A 12,507-nucleotide genomic window follows, 5' to 3' on the forward strand; every position below is an offset into this window, starting at 1 on the left:
TTGACGTTGACCTCCACCTGTCCAATGGCCAGCTTCACACGTCCGTCCACATCAAACCCACCAACAAGCAACAGTACCTCCATTATGACAGCTGCCACCCATTCCACATCAAACGGTCCCTTCCCTACAGCCTAGGTCTTCATGGCAAACAAATCTGCTCCAGTCCGGAATCCCTGAACCATTACAACAACAACCTGAAAACAGCTTTCGCATCCCGCAACTACCCTCCCGACCTGGTACAGAAGCAAATAACCAGAGCCACTTCCTCATCTCCTCAAACCCAGAACCTCCCACAGAAGAACCCCAAAAGTGCCCCACTTGTGACAGGATACTTTCCGAGACTGGATCAGACTCTTGAATGTGGCTCACCAGCAGGGATACGACTTCCTCAAATCCTGTCCTGAAATGAGATCCATCCTTCATGAAATCCTCCCCACTCCACCAAGTGTGTCTTTCTGCCGTCCACCTAACCTTCGTAACCTCTTAGTTCATCCCTATGAAATCCCCAAACCACCTTCCCTACCCTCTGGCTCCTACCCTTGTAACCACCCCTGGTGTAAAACCTGTCCCATGCACCCTCCCACCACCACCTACTCCAGTCCTGTAACCCGGAAGGTGTACACGATCAAAGGCAGAGCCACGTGTGAAAGCACCCACGTGATTTACCAACTGACCTGCCTACACTGTGAAGCTTTCTATGTGGGAATGACCAGCAACAAACTGTCCATTCGCATGAATGGACACAGGCAGACAGTGTTTGTTGGTAATGAGGATCACCCTGTGGCTGAACATGCCTTGGTGCACGGCCAGCACATCTTGGCACAGTGTTACACCGTCCGGGTTATCTGGATACTTCCCACTAACACCAACCTGTCAGAACTCCGGCGATGGGAACTTGCCCTTCAGCATATCCTCTCTTCTCGTTATCCACCAGGCCTCAATCTCCGCTAATTTCTAATTTCAATTTGCCGCCGCTCATACCTCACCTGTCTTTCAACAACATATTTGCCTCTGTACTTCCGCCTCGACTGACATCTCTGCCCAAACTCTTTGCCTTTACAAATGTCTGCTTGTGTCTGTGTATGTGCGGATGGATATGTGTGTGTGTGTGTGTGTGTGCGCGCATGAGTGTATACCTGTCCTTTTTTCCCCCTAAGGTAAGTCTTTCCGCTCCCGGGATTGGAATGACTCCTTACCCTCTCCCTTAAAACCCACATCCTTTCATCTTTCCCTCTTTCCTGACGAAGCAACCAGGGGTTGCGAAAGCTCGAATTTTGTGTGTACGTTTGTGTTATATATATATATATATATATATATATATATATATATATATATATATATGTGTGTGTGTGTGTGTGTGTGTGTGTGTGTGTGTGTGTGTGTGTGTCTATATATATGGATCTCCTAGAACAAATTTCAAAACCATTATATTTATACATAATGTTTCAAAATTTGTTTAATTATCTATGTAACACCCGCTATTAACAAAAATTTGTAAGTTTTGCTTGTATTTTACTACACTTTTCAAACATCACTTTCCATGAAAATTATCCTTATCCATAATGCTGAACAACACGTACTGGAAAATTGCCTATGACCAAAATTGGCCACACAATTAAAAATATATTATACAGCAGCATCACATGTTACAACATGTCATTTTTAACATGCGTGAAGCATTCAATGGTGTTACAAGTAAAATTCTAGCAATAATCTGGCAGAAAATTCCAAGAAGTTTTGGTCTCATAATAAATCAGCAATCAGATCAAAGCCATGTGTCCAGACACTCAAAGACCATAATGGCTTCAAAACAAAGGATTATAGATGACTGAAATATTATATTCCTTTTTCCAACATTGTTTCATCGAGGAATATCACACTGAGATTCCTACTTTCAATCATTGCACAAATGCCAAAATGATAAGATATTGTAAAAGTACCCGTAGAGGTACAAATCAACTAAGATCACTTAACAGAAGAAAAGCAACAAGCCTGGAAGATACATACACAATGCTATGAAGAGTAAGTGACAGAAATTGCACCTCTTCAAACAGCCACCTATGAATGTGGAAAGTGAAGTTCCAAATGATTGAAAAAAATTCTGAGTCAGTAATGGCCATCAAAAAAAGCACACAGAACTATAGGCCTATAATACTGAAATCAGCCTTTTGTAGAATTTTGAAAACCTTTAATCCTTTCACAATATTATGATCTTTTTGGATACCAAAACTATCCTCTGTAGGAAATCACTCTGGATTCTACAAAGGTCGTATGAAACCCAGGTTGCACTATTTGTTTATGAAACCCAGAAGGCACTAGATACCAATGCATGGGTTAATACAGTGTTCCTCCGCTTCTGGATGGTGTTTGATATTGTCCACACTGTCAGTTAACACAAAATACATTTACACAAAGTATGACATTTATACGAAGTATGTTAATTAGACTGAAGAATTCCTTGCAAATAGAAGACAGCGTATAACTTTCTATGCAGAAAAATCTTCAGACATAAAATTAACTTTGGTTACACCACAAAAAAGGTGCTACAAGACCATTACCACCCACAATCGACATAAATGACTAATGGATGATCCCCGGCAGCTGGTAGCACTGTTGTCAGCTCTCAACTGCACAGCACGAATGGCTACAGGCAAAACAGTAGTCACAGATACACTACATGATCAAAAGTATCCGGACACTGGCTGAAAATGACTTACAAGTTTGTGCTGCCCTCCATCAGCAATGCTGGAATTCAATACAGTGTTGGCCCACCCTTAGCCCCGATGACAGCTTCCACTCTTGCAAGCATATGTTCAATCAGATGCTGGAAGGTTTCTTGGAGAATAGCAGCCCATCCTTCATGGAGTACTGCACCGAGGAGAGGTATCGATGTCAGTCGATGAAGCTTGGCACGAAGTTGGTGCTCCAAAACATCCCAAAGGTGTTCTATACGATTCAGGTCAGGCCTCTGCGCAGGCCAGTCCATTACAGGGATGTTGCTGTTGTGTAACCACTCCGCCACAGGCCATGCATTATGAACAAGTGCTCGATCGTGTTGAAAGATGCAATCACCATCCCCGAATTGCTCTTCAACAGTGGGAAGCAAGAAGGTGCTTAAATGTAGGTCTGTGCTGTGATAGTGACACGCAAAACAAAATGGGCTGCAAGCCCCATCCATGAAAAACATGACCACATCATAACACCTCTACCTCCAAGTTTTACTGTTGGCACTACACATACTGGCAGATGACGCTCACCGGGCATTCACCATACCCACACCCTGCCATAAGACTACCACATTGTGCATCATGGTTCATCACTCCACACAATGGTTTTCCACTGTTCAGTCCAATGTTTACACTCCTTACAAAAGGCGAGGTGTTGTTTGACATTAACCGGCGTGATGTGTGGCTTATGAGCAGCCGCTCGACCATGAAATCCAAGTTTTCTCACCTCCTGCCTATCTGTCATAGTACCTGCAGTGGGTCCTGATGCAGTTTGGAATTCCTGTGTGATGGTCTGGATAGATGTCTGCCTATTACCTATTACGACCCTCTTCAACTGTTGGCGGTCCCTGTCAGTCAACAGAAGAGGTCGGCCTGTATGCTTTTGTGCTGTATGTGCCCCTTCACGTTTCCACTTCACTATCACATTGGAAACAGTGGACCTACGGATGTTTAGGAGTGTGGAAATCTTGTGTACAGATTTATGACAAGTGACAACTCATTGAAGCCCTTGACTTCTGTGGAGCACCCCATTCTACTCTCTCACGATGTCCAATGACTACTGATGTCGCTGATATGGAATACCTGGTAGTAGGTGGCAGCACAATGCACTTAATATGAAACACTTATGTTTTTGGGGGTGTCCGGATAGTTTTAATCACATAGTGCGTAACTGCAACAGCACTGAAGCATTGCCACACAGACACTTTAAAAATCACATTATGCAGTTGGTTGATGTAGGTGTGCAAAGCAGCCACAGCCAGCATACTGTATACTCTAATGAACCTCGACTGCAGTAAGTAACATTGGATGCTGCATGAGGCTGTTCACAGATAATGCTGCTGTATGTAGAAAAGTCCACTGGAACATTGTAAGAAAATGCACAATGACCTGCTGCTGTGGATCGATTTTTGTGTAGGGGTCGGCAGTTGATCCCCAACATCAAGAAATGTGACGAACTGTGTATGAATAAGCAGAAAGATGGATTATTGTATGACTACACAACTGCAAAACAATCACTGAACTCAGTTACATATTTTAAATACATGAGAGTATGGATACTGAGCAGTTTAACGTGAAACAACCACATAAAAATAACTGTACAAAAGGCAGATACCAGACAGACTCGTTGGAAGAATCCTCAGGAAGTGCACTCTACCCACAAAGGAGGTAGTTTACAGAACACTCATCTGACTGACACTATTGTAAATCAGGCTGGGACCCTTATCAGACAAGATTAATACATGAAACAGAGAAGACCCAAAGAGGACCAGTGTGTCCTGTCACCAGTTAGTTCAGTACCCACTAAAGCTTCATGGCAGACATTACAAAACAGATGTTATGCGTCAACAATGAGGTTGATCATTAAAATTCCAAAAATGTATATTTCTGGATGAGTCAATCAATAATTTGCTCCTCCTATGTATATTTTGTGGAAAGACCATGACGGCAAGATTAGAGACAGTCCATCTCGCATGTTGTTCTTGTGCACCATTTGCCAATGGAACAAGAAAAGGTGAAAGTCGTACATGACGTACCCATTGCAACACACCATGAGATGACTTCCAGAGTGTAGATGTAATTCTTCAATATAACACTGAAAAACAATGAAATAAGACAAAAACAAAGAACATAAGGCATTTGAAAAATAAGCTATAGAAAACAACACGTTAATCAACCATGAACTGAAATGAACTTTTCCTGTTGCTAATTACAATAACTGCATGACCAGCAGAAACTATTTCTGTTTCTTAGATGTAACATGGCAGATCATTTGTATACAACAAAAAATATGGGTGGACACAAAATTTATCAGAGTGGTACAAATTTAGTGACTAGTAGTCATTCTAAAGACACTGTTTCATTGTGTACATTAACTGAGTTTCTCCATATGATTCTCTGCATTCTTTTAGTTAGATAGGAGGAATACCAGTTATCAGCAAGACCATCAATATCAAATTATTTGAGTTTATCTAGGAGAACTACACAATCAAATTCATTTAACAATTGGCGGCAATTTTCATTTAAATTCTACATAATCTGATTTATGAATTGAATAATTGCGCATTCTGTAGGAAGGACCACCTGAATTCCAAATTGAGGCTGATTAAGTACCTTATTTTCTGAGAAGTTGTTATATTTTTACTTACATAATCTTTACCATTACCCTTGTAAGAACTGATAAGCAGTGAGACTGGTTGGTCATTATTCAGACCTGTGTTACTACCTTTCTTGTGAAGCAGTCTGACAATAGCATATTTCAGCCTGTGTGGTAATACACCTTGTGATAATGATGACTTTTATAAAAAATTATTAAATCCTCTCACACTTTAAATGATTTCCTGGTTTCTCATACCTATTGCTCTTAGACATTCAATTTTACTCTATGAATTCTTCATTTCGAATGTTACACAGACTTTTCTTCACAATTTCCTTAATACAGCACAGTATTTCCTTTAACATGAAATCAATCCTACTTCTATGTTTGTCCTAACAATTTCCATTTCATGTAATTTTCTCTACTTCGTATGTAATATTCCATTTCCTCTAGTTGTTAATAGCTATTTTTATTTCTTATTAAGGCTGGGCATCATTCTTTTCTTGAGAAAGCAGCTATTAAAGAGTCACAGCAATCCTCCTACGAATATATTAAATTCAGAATTGACACATGTGGCATTGTACAAATCATTTAACTCTGCTTCCCATAAGGCTGCCCTGAAACTCTTTGTTGCCCGTTCATTAAGCATTCTATTTTCCATTGTAATCAGGCAATTTAGTTTGCATCATGACCACAAAGGCCATTCACTACTTTGTAACATGTACATAATATAAAGTGTTTGTCTACAAACTAAAATGTCCATTCATGTTCTGCCTTCCCCAATTCAGACTCTACTAGTTTTCCATTCTTCTGTACTCTACCCCAACCCCAAGCTGGTAGAATTTATATAGGAATGTGGCCGAGTATGTCTCGATAAGAGTCAATATTTTGACAGGTGCACACCCTGTCATTTTCAAGGCACAAATGGCAGAAACCAGGAGAAACTCATTTATAAAGTTTGCAGTAATTGTAAAATCTGCCAAAGATTGTAAAGTATTTCAATTTTAGTTCATTGTTAAAGAATGAGATATCTGTATGCTTTTCAGTAGAAGAATAATGCATTGCTACATGCTTACTGTTCATACTGATGCTTGCATTGTGTTTGTAAGTTACCATTATCTTGTTGGGCATAATCAAGTCTGGGATACCAATGCACATTTACAAGGATGTGACTAATGATTTTTAATACGATAATTCAAACTCAAATTATATCAACACACTAAAAAGATGTCCAAAGCCAATTTCTGACATACCACTAAATAATCTAGGCAAATATTTTCCTGATTTAATATCAAATTTAGTTCCAAATTACAGCTATTTTAAATGTCAATTTTTATCACCAGAAATAATGTCCTTGCCTTAGTATCACTATTATATTATTCCTGGAATTTTACAGTACTCTGATACATTTGGTTATACATCCAATTATTGTGACTTCAAACTTGCAGATTGAAGATTAGGATAAAAATAACAGAAAATTAGAACATTATCAACACTTTAAAAACAATGTACAATTATTATTAAAAATAAAAAATACAGCAGTTGACAAATATTTCAAGATCTCTACCATGTTGATAGTCAAGTCGTCTGGCCTCCTGCAGCCATAGCAGACCCTCACGCCTAATGCTGTCTGCCGGGCCTGGCGGTGAAACATCTGTCACTAAGTACGTGGCAGTCGATGTGTTAAGCAACAGCCAGACCTGTCATTTTTTAAACTACTCCCTAGTCACTGCCTTAAATATCGCTTCGCATATAAATCTAAAAAAGCTTTCCAAATCTTGCCACCTGCTCAACCACAATTACAACATAGTTGTGATCAAAAGATTTTCATTCATAGTGTACAAGACTGAAGACACAAAATACAATTTTTTTTCCAAATACTGCATACGATGTGTAAAATCCTATTGGAAAACTGTGGTTTCTACTTTTAGAACTACTGTGATTGCTACCCTCAAGCGAAATTAAAAAGCTAGTACCTGTCATTAAATTTAACTGAACAATCAGTTATGGGATCATACTGGAACCTCATAAGATGTAAATGCAGAACTGGAGGGAATGCTGAGAATATCACTCCTTTCTCAGCATCCTGTAAACCATGCTCACCAGCATCATACTTGTTGTCACCATCCAATACTTCTGTTGTTATGTAGTCACGAAATGATTCATCAACTGAAATATTGATACAAAAAACATTAAAATCTGCAACACACTACATTATATACTCAAAAATTACATTACCTATTATCACAAAGTTTTTAAGACTGTTACGGTCATCAGTAACACTACCATTTTAACAAGTACTTTACTAAATATGTAGTGCAATTTGATAGATCTACTCACCAAGTGGCAACAGAAGAATACACATATAAAGGTGTTTATGTTAACAAACTTACAGAGTCAGTGGATCCTCCTCCCAGCAGAAGGGTTGAAGAGGAAGGAAGAGGGGTGAGGTAAATTTTCCATGACTAGGGTTCTGGACAATCTTCCCCAACTTTAATCCTTGTCCTTCGCCTTTCTTCATTCTCTTTCAACCCTTCTGCCAGAGAAGGAGCCACTGGCTCTGAAAACTTGCAAACTTCAATACCTTTATACGTGTACTCTTATGCCGCCACTTGGCGAGTAGATTTTTTAACTATACAATTACATTATATTTTCAAAATTCGATTATTTTTGTTTAATTAACACACATTTCTTTCCAAACATCTTCCTATTAATATAGCAAAGGTATTTTAGAAAAGTTAAGCAAAAGTGATTAAAGCTAAGCATGGATATGCAGGTGTTTGATGTGTCACAGACATGAATAGCAGCAATGAGATTTAGTTAGGTTCCAAGCTGAGGGATGGCACATTAGAAAAAGTGTAATAGCTTGAAAGCTAGTTACACATCTGTGCTACATTTGTCTGTGTGCCACAAGTCAAATAGCAATCACCTTCAGGTGTGTTGTTCATTTTCCTCTTTTCTAGTTACTTTCTTTATCTCAGAATTTGTTACTGTGAGCCTTAAATCGATTTATTATGGAAGATGAAAACTACCAACTTTTATTATCAGTTACTGTGCACTAAACACTTCTGCAAATTAAGCTGTCAAGTAACTGACAGGAGCTTTACTACTATAGCTGCCCACTTTGTCTCGCGTCACAGAACATAACCCTATAACTGAAGTGGGTGTGTTTCAGCAACACACTTGATTAGTGGAAAAAACAACATTTTGTCTATGGAGTGCATGATTGATTCTCTTGCAAAAAGTTTTTGTTTATTTATAGACACAATCACATGTTTATGATACAGTCATAACCGGTTTTGGCCGTACAATGACCATCTTCAGATGCTAAAACAATACAAAAGAAAATTTATATTAAAACCTAAAAAATATATGCAATATTTAACCACGCTTATTAGTAATCTATAACTAACAAGGAGGTATTGAATAGAATTGGAGAGAAGAGAAATTTGTGGCATAACTTTACTAGAAGAAGGGATAGGTTGGTAGAGCATATTCTGAGGCATCAAGGGATCACCAATTTAGTATTGGAGGGCAGCGTGGAGGGTAAAAATCGTAGAGGGAGACCAAGAGATGAATACACAAAACAGATTCAGAAGGATGTAGGTTGCAGTAGGTACTGGGAGATGATGAAGCTTGCACAGGATAGAGTAGCATGGAGAGCTGCATCCAACCAATCTCTGGACTGAAGACCACAACAACTAACTGAATTTATGCAAAATACGTATCGTTCATACCTAAAGGCGGCATACACTAAACACAGGTTAATGTGTTGTCAAACTAGCTATAAAATGTAAAACACCGGTCTTACATAGGTATAAAAATTTGTTAGATTTTGTTCACCGTCTTTGAGCTAGATGCGTGTGTCCTCTATAAGATAGTCATAATTTTTCAAAAGTCTAAAATATACAAATTTACTATTAATATTTAGGTCAAATGTATATAAAATTTAAGATTACAGAACATATTGTTAAATCAGTAAAATAACATTTCAGAACAAGGAGAAAACATTGCTATAGATGAAAATAATAGTAGCACTTTGAGAGTATATTTCTGACGCACGATGGTGCTGTATTTCCGGCTATTGCCTCTTTATGCCATTGTCCATTGGTACGACAGGGACGACACGGGCAATAGCCAGAAATACAGCGCCATCAGGTGTCAGAAATACACTCTACAAGTGCTACTACTATTTTCATCTATAGCAATGTTTTATTTTCATCTATAGCTATGTTTTCTCCTTGTTCTGAAATGTTATTTTACTGAATTAACAATGAGTTCTGTAATCTTAAATTTTAAATACATTTGACCTAAATATTAATAGTAAATTTCTATATTTTAGGCTTTTGAAAAATTATGACTATCTTATAGAGGACGCACGCATCTAGCACAAAGACGGTGAACAAAATCTAACAAATTTTTATATCTATACAAGACCAGTGTTTTATATTTTATTGCTAGTTTGGCAACCCATTAACCTGTGTTCAGTGTATGCCACCTTTAGGTATGTACTATAGGTACTTCGCATAAATTCAGTTCGATTGCTAATAAGCATGGTTAAATATAACACTTATTTTTTAGGTTTTAATATAAATTTTCTTTTGTATTTTTTTAGCAGCTGAAGATGGTCATTGTATGGCCAAAACCGGTTATGACTGTTTCATAAACATGTGATTGTGTCTATAAATAAACAAAAAAATTTTTACACTTTATTAGTGATGTAAAATTCCTGGGCATTTATAAGTTGGGGCAAATGCCCAGGATAAATGTCTAGGCAAATGCCCAGAATTCATAAACGCCCTCACAGGGGCACTTACAAAAAAAATAAATTAAGCTGATATTTTGTACTGGAACAGGTGTTTTGCAACACTGCTTCTTTACTGGTTGGGTAATCAAGCTGAAAAAGCTGCTTGAGAGTTAGAGTTATTAGTGGAAATAAATTTGACTGTAAACATAACTTTTTACATCTTTACTGAGGTCAGTTCTTGGGGTAGTACACAACAGAAAAAAATGGAACAAAATAGGAAATTACATTCTGTCTCAATTATCATTACATCTGCCAATCAAGCATTTTTTTTTCACTGAAAACATTTTAATATTTATGAATACATTCAAGCGAAACATGCCAGCTGTTTAATGTATTCAGTAATAATTTTGCTATCAATAATCATTCCTCAACAATATTCTGAGATTTGACATGGATTATAAAGTGTGTTACATTACAAAGCAATAATTTAACTTTTTTTTTTTTACTGGCTTATCACTACACAGCTGTTTGGAACCCTCCCTTGGTACAGAAAGTTGGAATTATAGTAAAAAAAATGTTTCCCTCTTCTTTCCTTTCATTCTTGGTAATAAAGCAATGAATGACCTATGTAGACTTAAGTGTAAAGATTTACTAACTTTTAATATCTGGAGTTTTGTTTCATCCATTATTTTAATTGGTAGCAGTAAAAACTTTAAAAGCATGTTATTTGGTCAAATGCCCATTTATAAATATCCCGCTCACTGGGTATCTTGCCAGGCCCACTCACTACACCTGATGCCATGTTAACAACAAATTTACACTTATCTTTCAGCAACACAAATTACAAAATAATTATCTACTTTACCATACAAAGGCAACTTAAATTTCAGCCTTTTATATGTCAGTTTCCTCAAAATTGAAGTTTTACGGTGCCCCCCCCCCTGCCCCTCCCAAACGCATTTAAGAGCTACATAGCATCCCTCTGTCTCATTGTGTCATCAGAAATATTATAATCACAATCTAGAAATTTACAATATGATGCCGTGACTAACTGTTGTCTTTGCAAAGATTGTATTCCATAATTATATTATAGTACATAGTTTTTATGTTTATGGTAATCTTGCACTTTTTGTATATGAAGAATCCACTATTTAAAATTATGGTAAGCCTACAGTGTCCCAATGTCAGTAATCACTAGTTACTTCAGCAAGTAGATTTCTCTCTCTGTCTTAAGTTGCAGTAAATACAACTAGAGCTATGGTGTAGGTATTTACTAATGCCCTAATCATGAGGATTTTTTTTTTTTTTTTTGTGGTTTTAAGGCGCAAAACTTCTACGGTCATTAGCGCCCAGCCCGTGACTTAAGACAGTAAAAAACCGAAATTGAAAACCAGCAGCAATGGGAACAAAGTCATAAAATTGGAGAAACTAAAAATAGAAGGAGTGCTTAAAAATCCACTACAGAAAGGGGGTGGCTGTCCCCAAAAAAAAGCTTCAAATGACTGACGTCATTTCACTGTCACTAATAAACTGGAAAACGCGGTCGGCTGAGCGCGTGTCATCTGCTAAAATCGACGATAGATCAGGCGATAGCTGTAGACGGGAGCGTAACGGATTAAAATAGGGGCATTCAATTAAAAGGTGTCTTACCGTCCACAGCTGAAAGCAGTGGGAACAGAGTGGGGGAGGATCGCCGCTTAAAAGATGTCGATGGCTAAAAAGATAGTGCCCTATCCGGAGTCTAGCTAAAATTACCTCCTCCCGACGACGCGTTCGGGAGGAAGAGGTCCAAGCGCAAGGAAGGGCTTTCACTTCCTGCAATTTATTACGGGGAAGTGTTGACCAATGCGCATGCCATAAATGAGCAACTTTGCGACGTAAACCGCTCCGTAGATCGGTGAAGGGAAGCGACTGAATAGCTGGCCGAGGAAGAGAGACTGCAGCCTTGGCCGCTATATCGGCCGCCTCATTCCCACAGATACCAGCGTGTCCCGGGAGCCAGAGGAATGCCACCGAGACGCCCCCCAGGTGGAGCAAGCGCAGACAGTCCTGAATCCGGTGGACCAGAGGGTGCACAGGGTAAAGAGCTTGGAGACTGAGGAGAGAGCTGAGAGAATCTGAGCAGATAACGTACTGTATCCGCTGATGGCGGCGGATGTAGTGGACAGCCTGGAGAACAGCGTAAAGCTCCGCAGTATAAATCGAACACTGGTCGGGAAGCCGAAAACGATTTGGGGTGTCACCAACAATATAGGCACTCCCTACACCTAACGATGTTTTCGAGCCGTCGGTGTAAATAAATGTGGCGTCCGTCATTTGTGCACATAGAGCAGCAAATGCCCGACGATAAACAAGTGTAGGGGTACCATCCTTGGGAAATTGACAAAGGTCACGGAGCAGGCAGATCCGGGGACGGAGCCAAGGCGGTGCTGTACCCC

General features: G+C 38.8%; 1 protein-coding gene across 1 annotated transcript in view; it reads right to left on the reverse strand.

Moving 5' to 3' along the window:
* The window catches only part of LOC126163012 (ubiquitin carboxyl-terminal hydrolase 7), a 230,674-nt gene that overhangs the window by 125,922 nt on the left and 92,245 nt on the right, over positions 1-12,507 (reverse strand). The window contains exon 10 of the mRNA XM_049919876.1: positions 7,299-7,491. Within this exon, the coding sequence (XP_049775833.1) occupies positions 7,299-7,491 (193 nt within the window). The remainder of the gene's footprint in view (positions 1-7,298; positions 7,492-12,507) is intronic.

This window comes from Schistocerca cancellata, chromosome 2, assembly GCF_023864275.1.
Source record: "Schistocerca cancellata isolate TAMUIC-IGC-003103 chromosome 2, iqSchCanc2.1, whole genome shotgun sequence".
NCBI classification, from domain to species: Eukaryota; Metazoa; Arthropoda; class Insecta; order Orthoptera; family Acrididae; genus Schistocerca; species Schistocerca cancellata.